The sequence below is a fragment of the Mirounga angustirostris genome, unplaced genomic scaffold, assembly GCF_029215605.1.
Source record: "Mirounga angustirostris isolate CCGP_5_RB_7025 unplaced genomic scaffold, mMirAng1.0.hap1 SCAF_7, whole genome shotgun sequence".
Taxonomy (NCBI): Eukaryota; Metazoa; Chordata; class Mammalia; order Carnivora; family Phocidae; genus Mirounga; species Mirounga angustirostris.
Window position 1 is genome coordinate 88,279,604 of NW_026991715.1, and position 16,475 is coordinate 88,296,078.

At 39.3% G+C, this 16,475-nt stretch overlaps 1 protein-coding gene across 6 annotated transcripts in view; it reads right to left on the reverse strand.

The window, feature by feature from the left end:
* The window catches only part of EPB41L4A (erythrocyte membrane protein band 4.1 like 4A), a 249,881-nt gene that overhangs the window by 95,711 nt on the left and 137,695 nt on the right, over positions 1–16,475 (reverse strand). For all 6 annotated transcript variants that reach the window (XM_045899935.3, XM_064596462.1, XM_064596465.1 and 3 more), the window contains exons 5-8: positions 15,446–15,524; positions 5,236–5,333; positions 3,969–4,089; positions 1,440–1,527 (exon numbers count right to left, since the gene is read on the reverse strand). In XM_045899935.3, coding sequence (XP_045755891.1) covers positions 1,440–1,527; positions 3,969–4,089; positions 5,236–5,333; positions 15,446–15,524 — 386 coding nt within the window. The remainder of the gene's footprint in view (positions 1–1,439; positions 1,528–3,968; positions 4,090–5,235; positions 5,334–15,445; positions 15,525–16,475) is intronic.

Genomic DNA, 16,475 nt, shown 5'->3' on the forward strand with positions numbered 1-16,475 from the left:
GAAATGAAAAAGTCACAGAGCGGGTATGAAGGACAGGCACATGTCTGTATGAATTTTATTTCTACTCTAAGGTCAAATAACAGCCTGCAAAGTCATATTCCCAAGGAACATAAGACAACTGATATGTTTTGGAAGAGCACCAGCTGTTGCCCACTTTCAGTTCTAAAAATTCAATCTTAAAGGAATGTATGGAAGATTCTAATGAATCCCGTTCATTTGCTATAAATTCCTACCATCCACAAAACTGTGAATTAGGACAAACATTACACAAATGCAGAAGCATTTTGCAGAAGACTCTCTCTTTACACATTTCCTATAAAATACAGTCCTTAAAAAACTAAAAGCCTGACAAGATTAATGTGGCTAGAAGGGAAAACGGTAACTATTCCACAAAGTTTTAGAGGTGTTCTCAAATGACAGTAGTATAGAGCATTTAATGATATAACGAGATTGGAAGCTAAAATATCCAGGAATTACTACTTCCCCCTAAAATACGTAACTTTTATTACCCTACAACAGTATACCCAGGGATGTTTCTAACTCTTCACAAATAATGAGATGATTTCTTGTTTTAGGAAACTCTGATGTGCAAAAGACATATTGAGAAATGAATGCATGAATCAGTTATCTGCATTATGGTAAGTTTTATCAGGGCTCCTTAAAAATTACATTCCATAATTTAATTGACATTGTCTATATATAATCTTGAGCAATTCATTTTGTGTAAAGAATAAGGCACCTGGCTCATTCTCTCAAATCATCAAATTTGACTGTTGCTAACTGAACTCTAATAAAATGAAAGGCAACGACATTTCAACCTCACTGGCAAAGAATTATCCATTGAGAGAAATGGCTTCAAGGTTAAGACATGGATTCAGAATATTCAACACAGATTCAGCGTCACTGTTCACCGACTCTATTCGGCAAGTTCTCATCAGCTGCTAAAGAAAATCTGCCAAAATATTTCCAATATTGGCAATAACTACAGTGGGGCAGCAGCCCCCCTGTTGAAGAACCTGCACATCCACACCTGTCCTGGCGCCAAGGCCTACTTCTCTGGAAAGTGACTTCATGAATATCTTTCAGCCATAAAATCTATTTTTGGAAAATCCTCCTGTTTTCTGTCTAATACAATCAATTGTAGACCAGTTTTAAGTGGTTCTGACGTTTAGCTAAGCCCTATGGAGCTGCTATCCAGATTGTGTTTCCAAGCCCAGTTAATTGTTCTCTACACATGGAAACATAATCACAGACTTTTAAGCAAAACTCATTAGGGTTGAATCCATGCAAGAGATTCTGTGTGTTTGAAAAGCACAGATGAGAAAGCATCATCTGCTCGCTAAACAACAGCACTGCGGCTTTCCTCTGGGAGTTTCAGTGACTTTTTAAGAAAAATGTCATCAGCTTAAAATATCTTGTGTTAATTAAATGTTACTCACATAGACAGGATGGAGGTCAACGCCATACATCTCCAGGGATTTGGCAGTCCTCAAGTAATTCAGCTCTGCTTCAGAAGGAGCCTGACCCCTACACCCAGCATAAAAACAAAAAGCCTTACTTTACTAATAGATACTGCACTTGTAGGGAATAAGCCATCTTCACTTTATTCACTGGAAAAATAATCCCTTGTGCTAGAGCAAACTTAAGTCTTTGTATTTCAAGAAGTCCCTTGCCTCCATGGTGACAAAATGTTACACTCTGAGGTAATACCTGTATTAAGTTAATTTCATTTACCAAATCTGTTTTTACTCAGTATAGCCAATCCCAATGTCCCAGCATATATTTAAAATTCTGTATCAGAAACCCCCAAAGAGATTGAGAATATAAGCACTCGAATTAAAAAGTACATCCTTTACAAAGAGTAAAATGTCTCCACACACCAGCAGCTCTCGATCAGGATAAAGAGGAGTAAGAGTAGTGGTGGGTATGGAGAAGAGAAGAGTTTCCCCAACACCTAGCTGGGGTCTCAAGGGCATCTCCTGAGCACATATGTAGTTTGAAAATACGTTAATATTTCTAAATAATAAAAATACTTATTTTCTTAATACAAAGTAAAGAAATCATCCCCAAATCTTCATTGGTGATAATATTCGTAAATAGTATTCATTCCTAACAAGTGTGAGCATCTGCCAGGAATCTCCATGGATAAGTGGAACTGTGTGTGTGTAAGTAACAGAGAAAGATAGAAATTTTTTATTTGTTAATAAAAGGAGCTATGAATTTAATTACTAAATCCTACTTTGATGCATCCCATGTTTCCACCACGGTGACCTGGAAAACCTAGCAATATACATAATTTTGAAATCTATGAAGAATGTTCATTACAAATTAGACACAAGAAAGCTACCAAACCTTGATCAAGCTTTATTCTCTGAAATAATAGTCACGCTGTCAACACCATCACGTAAAACATGTAAGGCCCTTTACCCGAAGCTCCTTGATAATTTCAAAAATGTAATTGTACTTTGAAACTCCTAGAATTAGTATTCTCAGAATGTGCCAAACACACTGCCCTTCATAATGTTATAACAGGCACTCTCTTAGCATCCACTTCAGCAAAACCTTAAAATGAAGGACTCTATAATCAGGCTGGAGAGCATTCTGGTGCATGCTAATACAAGATGGAAAGCCTGGTTTCTCTGATTGCAATTCAGCAATTGACTTCTGCTGCTACTCACTGAAACAGATCCTTTAGGCAAACATTTTTTGTTGACCAGATTAATTCTATATTTTTTTCCTTAACTATAATAGATCTGAAACCAAGCAAATTCAAGAGGGAATGTTACATAAGAGGCAATAAAGCAAAGTTAATCAGTATAGAGGATTTAACCAAAATAACTATAATTAAATTATAACTTCAATGCTGCAGGCCATTAATTGAAAATCCTACTAGGGGAGTGTGTATATTCTCAGAAGTGCATGTGGTGTTAACATAATACCCTCCAAGGCTCCACACTGGTGTCATCGTGATTTCCACATTCACTGCTATAGACTGAATAGGACTTTGCTTATAACTGTGAAGAATTTACATACTTAAGACAGACCAAATCCAGAATACATTAAGGCTTTTGTGATTACAAAATATATTTATAGCTGAAAGAATAAATTTCACAAGGTACTGGTGACTGAAAAAATAGAAAACTGCAAAATATAACATATACAGAATGATTTCATTTATGTAAAATCATATATACAAATAAATTTTCTCTATGGGAATTTATGCGAAGAGGGGGATTCAAAATCTATTTGCCCCAAACAGTGGTCATGGAAATTTAACACAATGCTGTATCAAAAATATGTTGACTTTAGGCATTGGGATTTACTCTCTCCTTTATATTTTTAAAATTGCTTTGGTTTTCTATGAGCATTTTAGTGTTATAAGCAGAAAAAAAAAGACAAAATACTAGAATGTTCAAGGCACAGGTGAAGAATTTATCATTCTAGAAACTTAAGACTGCCATTAGCATAAGATGATAGTTGATGGATGTTGCAACATAAGACATGATATTTTTTCCACCTTTGAGATATAATTGACATACAACACTGTCATGTGTAATTTTAAGGTATACAATGTGTTGATTTGATATACTTCTATACTACAAAATGACGACCACCATAGGAACGGTTAGCTAACACCTTCACACTGTCACAAAATTACCATTTCTTTTTTGTGGTGAGATCATGTAAGATCTACTTTCTTAAAAACTCTCAAGTATATTGATGGCCCTTGAGGGCTTTACCCTAAGTGAAATAAGACAGAGAAAGACAAACACTATGATATCACTTGAGGAGGAATCTAAAAAAGCCAACCTCATAGGAACAGAGACATAGAATGGTGGTTACCAGGGACTGGGGGGTGGAGGAAATAGGGAGATGTTGGTTAAAGAGTGTAAACTCTAATACAATAAAGTTTTGGGGATCTGATGGATAGCATATGTTGATTATAGCTAATAAAAAGTGATTCTTACATTAAAGTTTTATGAATCCTTTCTATGGCTTCCTCGAGTTCCTCCTTCTGATCAGGAACAAACCGGTACTCTGACACATAGCCTGCAGTATGCTTATATGGGTCGTAATCTCCAAGCTCAGCTACAAAAGAAATTGCATTTTTTTCCATTTTAGAAAAATATTCCTAAAACTATTTTAAAATATTCCTATCATGCTGAAACATTTTCTTCAAATGCCTTATTAATAAATTCAAACATAACTAATTTTAGTAAAAAACTACTCTGGTGAGCGTATATGAATGGTATAAATAAAATCTTGTCTTAAAAACATAAGTTCTGTATTTTTGCTTTCTGAAAGACTATAATTATCATCATTTGCATTTCAATTATTTTTACCAGATTATATGAAATAACATGTTGTAAACAGAATTTAGAGTACATATATTAGAAATGCTAGAGGCAAAAACAACCAGGATACCAATATATCCTCTCAGAAAATAACACCAAGAGATAGAGCATATAATTCAAAATCTATTTGCCCCAAACAGTGGATATGGAAATTTAACACAATGCGGTACGTTGGTTTACACAAAAAAGCAAAATGAAACCAGAAAGCTCATTATATTACATTTATTAAAATTTTCCTCCTTACGTTAATCCACCTTCCAAGCCCAACCCAGTTCATCTATGTGACGTTTTTCCTAGGATATTTTTTCTAGACTATTCCTGGTCTGCAAGTGCCACAAAGGCAAGGAACATACTGTCTCACTGCCCCTGTACCTAGCAAGAGTCCTAGAAAGGGCTCAGTATATATGAGTGGAAACATCCTCAGCCTCCAAAATGACAATGCAAACTGGAGCTGCCCAACATGGTTGCCATATTGATGCCAAGAGAAGAGATGCAATGAGGGCCACACCCTGAATTGGCCTTGGCATCTGACCATATAGAGTCTCCACAACAGCTGCCTGAGAGCAATGTGATCTCTGAGATATCACACCTTGGGGGGATCAACAAACTCAGGTGGGATATAGAATGGAAGGGATTTTCAGACCCTCCACTTAATGCAGAATCAACGCCATTCCTGTGACTAAAACTCCAAAGTGACCTATTACAAAGGATACATAACTGGCTTCACTTTTGCCTCTTCTGAAAGGACACGGATTAAAACTTGAATTCTGACTAAACTTTTGTTCAGGGAAATGTCACTTGATAAGAAGAATTTTAGTACGTAAACTTGCTTAAAAAGAAAAATTCAAATTTCTTCCCAGTTTGCTGCCGTGAAACCTACACTGGATGGCATATGCTCCCAGCTGAGCAGCAATGTTGACAGGGCAAGGCAGCCGGCCCTGAAGGACATCTTGCTTCACCTGCAAGAAAAACTGGTATCTACAAGAGAAATGGAAAAAGAGATTAATGGTATCTTCCACTAGCCAGGCTCTGATAATCACGGCACCAATCACCTTCAATGAAAATAGAGCCACTTCGGGCGCCTGGGTGGCTCAGATGGTTAAGCGTCTGCCTTCGGCTCAGGTCATGATCCCAGGGTCCTGGGATCGAGCCCCACATCGGGCTCTCTGCTCCTTGGGAGCCTGCTTCTTCCTCTGCCTCTCTCTCTCTGTCTCTCATGAATAAATAAATAAAATCTTTAAAAAAAAAAAAGAAAAGAAAGAAAATAGAGCCACTTCGGGCGCCTGGGTGGCTCAGATGGTTAAGCGTCTGCCTTCGGCTCAGGTCATGATCCCAGGGTCCTGGGATCGAGTCCCACATCGGGCTCTCTGCTCCTTGGGAGCCTGCTTCTCCCTCTGCCTCTCTCTCTCTCTGTCTCTCATGAATAAATAAATAAAATCTTTAAAAAAAAAAAAGAAAATAGAGCCACTTCTGCTCCCTGGGGAGGGGGCTGTTGAGTGAGCAGTTTAAACACCCTCTACATAAGGGAGACGGGGTCGTAGTGAAAAGGCACAGGCTCTCAAGTTAGCCTGGCTGGACTGCATCCCAGCTCCAGACTCACCTGGGTAGCTGCTGACCCTCTCCAACAGCCCGTCTCCTCACCTGCAGAACCGGGACAGCAAAGTGTCTACACCTCCTAAGGTTGATGTGGAGGTTATATAAGCTATTCCCAAGACTCTCATTACTGCCACTACCACAGCTACTCCGACACAGCCTTACTGGGAGGAACAAACCGTAAGGACCTAACCGACAGGACGTGTTGCCTACAGGGTCTAAAATCATGGATACGGGACAAAAAGGTCATCGTAGTGCAAGTCTATCAATTCTCATGCCCATTATCCATGGCTTTGCTCATTCCATTTGCCTAAAAAAAAGAAAACCCTGTTATAATAGCGTCATCCACAGTTCTAAACACTGTAAATATAATAACTCATTCCAAGTGTTTACATATAATTTCCATAAGACTTTAAAATAATGTCAGTATCATCTCCATTTTGCAGAATGAAGACTCTGACAGACACAAAGAGATGAAGTAACTTGTCCAAGACGTCACAACTAGTTAAGTAGCAGAGCCAGAACTGGAACCCAGGCAGTCTGACCCTGGAACCTCTTAATCAGAATGCTATGCAACTTTGGCTAGCTTCCCCTCCCCCGCCCCCCTTCAGTCTTTAAGCTTGTGCCAGAGGTTGATGAACCAACACAATGAACCATCAACACCATCCTCGGCTGCCATCACCCACCCACCCACACACACACACACACACACACACATACACACGCACACACGCACACACACATACACACGCACACACGCCCACACATGCACCAGGCTGTCATTGTGGTTTCTCTTTCTTTGGAAGCCAACTCTTGATGTCACTGGGAAGGGCAGAAAAAGGGCAAAGGAAATGAATTATAAAAATCAGCTGTGATAAGCTGCTCTTCTCCAAATGCTTACCAGCAAGGCCCATAGTAAGGGAATCCAAATGTTAGATGCTACTTATTATTATTATTATTTCTGGAAGACTGATACCAAGTTTGATTTTATCCATAAGCTTAAGAGATAATCCGTGTAACACCCTGTGTTTCCCCACTGCCCATTTCGGTAAACAGCACCACAGTCTCCAGATATTCAAGTGAGAGAAACCTACCAATAATGTATAACCCCTGGCACCCACATCCAATCACTGAATCTGTTGTCTTTTGGAATCCGCACACTGCTCTCCATCTCCTAGCCCAGGTCGCTATCCCCTGGATTTCTAAAACCTTCAGTGCTCTGCCATCATTCATACTTATCTCCCTTACAAACAACCTTCCCAAGAGGTAAATGAAATCCTTAAGAGAAAAACAGGATCAAGTCACTCCCTTGACAAACAGACAAAACCTTAAAAAACTTCACTCTACTTTCAGATCCTTAAGAGAGCTTGTGATGTGTGCAGCTCGGTCATGGAGTGGCTTCCCCGACCTCCTCTGCAAAAGGGCTGCGTGGCCTAGCGTCCCTATCCCGCCACCACCACGCGCACAGGGGCCCAAGAGCGGTCGCCATCCAGGTTTCCTCCAGCCCACAAGCGACAGCACCGCAGCCTTCCCCTCCTGCAGCTCACTGGCTCGTGGCCACCCGCAACTATTACCAGCGCCGCTGGGGTTCCACTTCCAGTAACAGCCCCTGCAGAAGTGCAGGGCATCCTGGGGAATCCAGCCCTCACCACCCTGCTCTGCCCCACACCAACCGGGGTCACTGGTGGACAAGCTGCTTTTAAGGGAAGTCCACTCTCTCATTCATGGCTACCCTGCTGGAGTTCCCGCAATGCTCGGAATTTCCCCCAAGCCTCCAGCAGCACGATCACCTGTGACTTGGCTCTGGAAGCCATGAGGAAGCAGCCTAGTGACCAGCCTGGCAAAGCCAACACCGGGCCCCAGTCCTGAGTGGCCACCACCAACCCCAAGGCTTCAGGAGATGCTAGGAGCATCAGAGCCCCTTCCTTCCTTTCCCATAGACTAGGCAGGCTGCAGCAAGCAGAAGGAGCTGGGTTCTTTTATGGCAAAACACCGAAAAATAAGTTGAGAGACCCGCACTCTACTCTCCAAATCACATTCAAGCCTTCCTGACACCCTGTAGCTATGTGCATCAAGTATAAAATAAACTCCAAACGGCCAGGGGAAAAAAAAGAAAAGAAAAAGAAAAGGCTTGTAAGACTTTTGCTTCTTGAGCGAAATCTCTTGCCATTAACCAATGACTACCTCACTCCCTAACTTGCATTTACTTTTCTAGCTCTACTTAACTACTCACCATGCCCTGAATGCTCATCTTGGATATCAAATCCACTTTGTTATAATCATCTGTCCTCCTCTTGAAGAGGAAAAAAGCAGAGTAAAGCATTATTAGCAGAATGTAAATGCAAAAGCTTATAAACTGAAGAGACATTTTGCTAGAATTACTACTGCTTACTGGAAACTTACATTTAGCTACACTCTCTTTCTCTATTGTTAACTTGGAATTTCTTTTCCTGAAGTGTATTTTTTTTTTTTTAGGAAATGGGTCACAGATGCATATTTATTTTGCTCTATTAAGACTTTTATAACATCTGACTGAACAGTCAAATCGCTTGCCAAGTACAGAAACAGAGGGACCTAATCCCACAAGAGTTTGCTTCAAAGGCAAAGGCAAAAAAAAAAAAAAAAAACCCAGAGGGAGATGAAAAAACAAAGAGCTGAAACAGAGAGAAAGACAGATACAAAGAAACAGGGACCTTATCCCATCAGGGATTGTAGTCTCAGTATATAGGTCTGGCACATAGTAACAGCTCAATAAATAGTTGTTGACTTGGATGGATATACAAATGAGCAGGGAGACAGATGGCTGAAATGGAAAAAACTGAACATTCTTTGCTGTCTTTGAGAAATTCACAAAGAAAAAGAAAAAAGGAATCTGTTCAAACTTCCCTGGACAGCCTGCCTTTTAAAGATACCAGAGATCTTTAAGTCATTGCATGGAAAAAAAAAAAAAAAATCCACTAAAATCAAGACAAGTAAACTTTTTTTTTTTTAAAGATTTTATTTATTTATTTGACAGAGAGAGAGAGAGTGAGAGCAGGAACGCAAGCAGGGGGAGTGGGAGAGGGATAAGCAGACTCCCTGCGGAGCAGGGAGCCCGATGCGGGGCTCGATCCCAGGATCCTGGGATCATGACCTGAGCCGAAGGCAGACGCTTAACGACTGAGCCACCCAGGCGCCCCCAAGTAAACTATTTTTAATTAAAAATTTAATTAATCTTTATCACAGCAAGCATATTAGTTTTTTTATGAGAAATTTATGATACAATAAAATCACATTTTCATATGCCAAACAAATACTTTATCATATGTCAGGGCCTATTTTTAACTAACTGTATATAACTTATTTTGTCCATTTTATGAGACTTAGGGTACAATTTAATATTTTATTTAAATTACAGATTTAGAGTTGTTGAGTCTTTCCCTCTGTCACTCTGATTAAGGCTATGATTGGATGCTTGAGTCCTTGTTTATCTCTGGTTTTAATGAGGGGGAACCTACATCCCAGTTTGCCTAGGACAGTTCTTGTTTATGACTATTATACGTGCCTATGTATTAACAGCTCTCCTCGTCATCCTCCAAAGTATCAGGGTTTGGACGATCAATTATAGTGTGACCCTGGTTATATTGTAACCCTACTGGAGAAAAAGAAAATGCTCATTAAAGATGATCCATTTAATAAGGAAGCTTTCCAGACTCATTCTGGTACAAAACTGAGGCATCATAAAGTACTAGTTATCTTTTTTTTTTTTTTTAAGAGAGAGAGAGCACAAGCATACGAGTGAGGGGAAGTGGGAGACAGAGGGAGAGAGAAAATCTTAAGCAGACTCCACGCCCAGCATGGAGCCCAATGTGGGGCTTTATCTCACGACCCTGAGATCATGACCTGAGCTGAAATCAAGCATCAGATGCTTAACCAACTGAGCCACCCAGGCACCCCTGTGTGTAAGTTAATATTCTGGTGTATATGCACTGTCTCCCAAGCTAGATCCTGAGCCCTGGGGGAAAAGAGCTGGGTCTTCCACCCTGTCCACACTTACCACAACACTACAACGAGTACAACACAAGTCCAGGGCTTGAAATATTGGCTTCACAGTTTTCTGTTTATCTGATGTTCACCGAAAAGAGCTGAGTTAACACCAAGCATGTACAAGCTGTTGAGCGCCATTAACAATTTAACAAGTACCAGAGGCAAGAAGAATGGCAAAGGAGGTTTGCTTAAAGACATGGCAGAGAGACCCCACTCTTTCCAGAACCAAAACAGAAGGTTCCCTGAGATTCAGAAGCCAAAGACATGCTTACACCAATATACCTGAAATGCACCTTCCGGTGACCTGAGACCCCTGGTGAGGAAACTGAGCAATGTGGGGCCAAGCAGAAGTTTGACTTCAGTGCCAGCCGAATTTGACAGTGAAGAACCTAAAAGGAGAGTAGCTCCCTATACGGAAGGCAGGATTGTTTTCTGTCTCCCACACAGAGGGAACCTCGCATGTGATAGGAGTCCAGTCATTTTAGACGAGGCTTAAATGTGAGCGACAGGGGGAAATGGTGTGTACAGCTTAAGGAGGAAAACAGTAGACGAAGCACACACCGATTCTCAAGAAAACGTGACAAAACCAGGAATATCACTTCCGCCTCAAAAGTGTAAAACGAATTTTTTTTTTTTTTTTAGATTTTATTTATTTATCTGAGAGAGAGAGAATGAGAGACAGAGAGCATGAGAGGGAGGAGGATCAGAGGGAGAAGCAGACTCCCTGCTGAGCAGGGAGCCCCACGTGGGACTCGATCCTGGGACTCCAGGATCATGACCTGAGCCGAAGGCAGTCGCCCAACCAACTGAGCCACCCAGGCGCCCGTAAAACGAATTATTAATATACAGGAACAAGTAGCAATAATATCACCTTACATTTGTAAAGTCCTTTAAAGTTCACAAATTTCTCTTGCATCCATACCGGAATGTGACCCTTGTCTCAACTCTATTGTATTTAGAACCATTATCTTCATTACAGAAGGAGAGGGACTCTGGAAGTAAACACGTAACTGCAGGTCACTCAGTCGGTAAAGAACCTAAAACAAGCTAATCTTCACAAAGTGAAAAACAGGGATTACCGTATTAAAATAATAAAATTTAAAAAATAATTGATAAGCTTAAGGTCAGTCCCCCAAAAAATACTATAAAACATTACAGAACAAAATAAAAAGCAAATACCCATTTTTAGGTATTTTTTAGAAACTAAAAAGTATTCATTATGAACAAGTCATATGGAATATTCTTTTTTAGAAACTGTTCTTAGATCCTTAAAAGTTCAGAAAGATTTCAATGGCATCACAGATAGGACAGTGTCCACAGAATGGGCAGTCTCTCTGTCCTCTCTGGAGGACTGAAATCCTCTCTTTGGTCACCTTAGTACTCCGACCACTGGAACACAATGCTCCATGTAGTTATTAAATGAAGGTAGGTGAGTGAGTGAATTCCATCCTTACAAACAAATTCAAGAAATGTAGGCAAGAGGACAGTCATAGGAGAATTCATAATTAAATTAACAACTACACCCAGAAAGTTGTGATTCGTAGATTGACTCTAAACTGGAAGACCCATCTCAGGGCTCCAAGCTGGTCTTTTCCCCTTTAATTTTTGAATCAATAATTTGAAAACATTAAATACTTATCATTATTTTCACTTTAGCTAGCCCTACCATCTACTGACACTTATATTTTTGTGTTACGGTCAGTATTTGGTATGTATTATCTCTATATTCCTCTCATCATCTTTTTTTCCCCCTTCCCCTGATTGTCTTTTTGAAAAAATACTTAATTTCTTTTTATAAATGAGAAAACTGAGACTTTAAAAGGTTACATAGTTTTTTCAAATTTACACAACTAGTGAGTGGCAAAGCAAGGATGCAAACGTCAGTCTGTCTGACTTCAAAGCCTGTCTTTTTTTTTTTTTAATTTATTTATTTCAGAGAGAGAGAGTGTGTGTGAACAGGGGGAGAAGCAGAGGGAGAGGGAGACAAACAGACTTCCTCCTGAGTGGGGAGCCCAGTGTGGGGCTCAATCCCAGGACCCTGAGATCATGACCTGAGTCCAAATCAAGAGTGGGATGCTTAAGCAACTGAGCCACCCAGGCTCTGCTCCAAAGCCTGTCTTCTTAACCAACATGTGTGCTATGCTTCTCAAGTGTGCAGAGGATACAGAGCTATAAATGACCCAGAATACGTGAAAAGCTACTATAATATTTTGAATCAGAACTGAAAATAAGTTTAACAGATACCATGAGTACACAGATTATTTAAAGGGCTGGCAAAGAGAAGAGACATCAGATTTTTTCTGCATAGACCCAGAAAGAAAACCTGGTACTGATGAGAGAAACTGCACGGATTTCTCATTGAATTTCCTATCGCTTTGCCAGGCAGTAAGGTTTCCTATCTTAAAAATGTTTACAAGGAAGCTGGCTGAATCATCAGGAATGTTCTATAAAAGGTACAGGTCAGGGCACATGAATCCTAAATGAGGAGTCCTCCTCACAGCCTCCCAATCTTGTTTATCTCAGACAACTTTTTAGAGCACTTAGCAACTACTCCAAGTTGATATGATTCTATTCACTTCCATTTTTTCATTATTCACTCCAAGTTGATATGATTCTATTCACTTCCATTTTTCCACTTTCCTGTGTATCACATTCACCTCTAGTATTTTTTTCCTAAATACAACACCCTTCTGGAATGCTGCATCTAGTATGATGATATAAATACTTGAGAAGATTCAAGGCTAGCATTATCTGTAATTTTAAAAAAGGAAACTAGAGCTATACAGGAGTAAAACAGATGGGTTAGATGGTGAAAGAAGTCTGCACAATATGTATAAAATGGTATGATTATCAAAAAAAAAAAAACTACATATATGGAAGAACAGGCATAAGCCTGTTTATTATAGCATTAGTTTTCATATCAAAACTTATGAACCACCCAAGAGCCAATACAGAGTAGGCTAGAACAATTTTCCAAAGAACTGAAGCAAGCTAAATGTTCAACTTGCAAATACTGGCCTAAGTATACTTTTCCTTTAAGAGCATATATTGGGAGATTTGGGGTTTTGGTTTTAGTTTCTGCTTTTGCCAAAATTATCTCATGTAACTGGCTCCCTTTCTAAGGTTCATTATGCCTACCCATTTAAATTAACATATTCATGCAAATTAACGACTTTATCTTCAGGACACACTAAAAATAAGTATTTGGTGATATCATATTGAATGTATATTAACTTACCTAAATTCAACTATATGTTTTGGGCAACAAAAATAAATTATTATAGGGGCGCCTGGGTGGCTCAGTTGGTTGGGCAACTGCCTTCAGCTCGGGTCATGATCCTGGAGTCCCGGGATCGAGTCCCGCATCGGGCTCCCTGCTCAGCGGGGAGTCTGCTTCTCCCTCTGACCCTCCTCCCTCTCATTCTCTCTGTCTCTCATTCTCTCTGTCTCAAATAAATAAATAAAATCTTTAAAATAAATAAATAAATAAATAAATAAATAAATAAATAAATTATTATAGATCATGGTCACTAGATGAAAGTCAACAATGTAATCTGGTTCTTTTTTTTTTTTTTTTTTAAGATTATTTATTTATTTATTTATTTGAGAGAGAGAGAATTGGGGGAGGGGGGTCAGAGGGAGAAGCAGACACCCTGCCGAGCAGGGAGCCCGATGCAAGACTCGATCCTGGGACTCCAGGATCATGACCTGAGCAGAAGGCAGTGGCTTAACCAACTGAGCCACCCAGGAGCCCTGTAATCTAGTTCTTAACTACATGATCTGGTCTAATATTTGAAGAAAAGCAGGTTACAACGAATATGTTCTGAGGTTGTACATCACACACAAATCTATGTATTCTGTTAATGAGCTGATAGTAGATTCTGAAGGGAAATTTCTGCTCATTAATATCTGGTGAACAGATTTTTAAAAATGCATTATAAAACACTCATTTCCCACCCTATTAACAATAAATTGAGTATCGTTTGGAACCTAACCCTCATTTAAGATGTAACTCCACCAAACTGCCAGAGCAAGGAGAAGATGAAATAGTATCAAGCACTTATTGACCCAAGCCCAACAGGTGACACAAGGTTGACATTATGAGTCGTACACACTCCAATGCTTACAAAACCTGATGGGACAGGTATAGCTCCAATTTTGCAGCTGAGGAATATGAGGCACACAGGTTACCGACAACCTCAAAATGAAGGCCTTTCTTTGTATTTTCATAAAATGTTATTTCCTTGCAATTTCCTAATGAGCTACAGATATGTGGGGTTTTTTTTAACCACCTGGACTCAGTTTCTCCATGAGCCCACAATTCAGAAATCCCTCAACTGAAAAGACTATTCATGAAGCTCTAATGTAAATATGACCCCCTCTCCTTAACTTCTTCCCAACACAACAGCCCTTCCCCCATACAGCTGTGCTCCTGGAAAGCCTCCTGGGACAGCCCTCCTTTTTAAAGTGGTCAGTAACAAGGTGGCAATGGAAGATGTGAACGCAGCTCAGCACGGTTCTAAAAGTGAGGCCTAATTATAGCACCCCAGAGAGGAACAGGAAAGGTCCACTTAGCCTCCTCTCTCCTCACTCTTCTGTGTGCAGTCTGGAATCGAGACAAGAGAGTCAAAGGAAAAAGATGAAAGGATAGAATAGTAACAAAACCACAGACTACCTTAGTCATCAAAGACATGATTTCCAATGTTTGGAATAACGCATTTGGCTTTACTTGAGCCAATGATAGGAGTTCACTAGGAAAAGTGACCACTTAGAGTTAAGTCAGGGAAAATGCTTTTGTTGGCTACCACGTGCCGTCAGGTCACTAGTGGAATTAAGCGAAAACCTAACACTACTGTCTGCTCTGTATAAGCCACTTTCAAATGTTGGCATGGACTCTTTTAACAATATAATCAATACCAACTGGAAACCGTGCCTTAAATGAAATCAAGTATTTGATGACAAAGGTGAAGGAATACATTGAAAAAGGTTGGTTTTTTTTCTCTCTCCCTTATACTAAAAGCAAATATCTTTTCATTTCCTATAGAGGTAAATGAAAGCCCTGGACAACTGACATTTAAGCTATAACCAATTAAAGAGCAATAACTGGCTCTTCAAATTGGTATTTACATATGCAAACCAAGCATTAAAATATCCTTCCGTTAAGCAGTTCAAATGGCTACTTTCACATGACTACAAAGGCTGAATGCAGCCTTCACAATAATGATACAGAAATATCCCATCACAGCAGATGCAAAATCTATCATCATGTCACCCAGGTTCATGCCATTGTTCACACACATCTATCATCAGTGATCTGCCTCATGCAATGCTACCTTAAATTTAACTCTCAGTGGGGATGCATTACAAAACAAGGTAGACACCCATCTGAATGTTTGACCCCAATTTGTATTAAATAAACCCTTTTGTATATGCTATACATGTATTGTTCAAAAGCAAAATCAATACTATACCTGGTTATTTCTTCTTTAAGCTTACATGGATCTTCAGCATAGAATTTAATACCAAAATACAAAGTATATGGAGGTCCAGCTAAAATAAGAAATAGAAATTAATTTCATAAATTAATCAAAGTAGAAGTATAATATTATACAATTATTAAAAATTATGTTCACCAAAAATATCTGTAAACTACATATTGGATAAGGGGTTAATATCCAAAATATATGAGGAACTCTTACAACTCAATAGCATAAAACAACCCAATTTAAAAATGGGCAAAGGACTAGAATAGACATTTTTCCAAAGAAGACATATAAATGTCCAATGGACACATGAAAAGATACTCAACATCATTAATCATCAGGGAAATGCAAATCAAAACCATGAGATATCACCTGATACCTATAAGAATGGCTATTAGCAATAAGACAAAAGTGTTGGTGAAGATACGGACAAAGGGAACCCTTGTATACTGTTGCTAGGAATGTAAATTGGTTCAGTCATTATGGAAAACAGTATGGAAATCCTCAAAAAATTAAAAATAGAACTACCATACGATCCAGCAATCCCACTACTGGGTATTTATCCAAAGGAAATGAAATCAGGATCTCAAAGATGTATCTACACTCCCATGTTCATTGCAGCATTAATCAGAATAGCCAAGATAGAGAAGCAACCCAAGTGTCCATCAGTGAACTAATGGAATGAATATACATACATTATATATATATATGTATATATATATATATATCTCTCACACACAATAGAATATTATTCAGCCATAAAAAAGAAGGAACTCTTCCCATTTGAAATGACACAGATGAACCTGAAGAACACTATGCAAAGTGAAATAAGCTAGACCCATAAAAAAACACATAGTGACTGATCTCACTTATATGTGGAATCTAAAGTAGTCACATACATAGATGCAGAGAGTTGAATGGTGGTTTCCAGGAGAAGTAGGAGGGAGAAATGAGATGTTGGCCAAAGGTTACAAAGTGTCAGTTACACACGATGAATGAGTTCTGAGGATCTAATGTA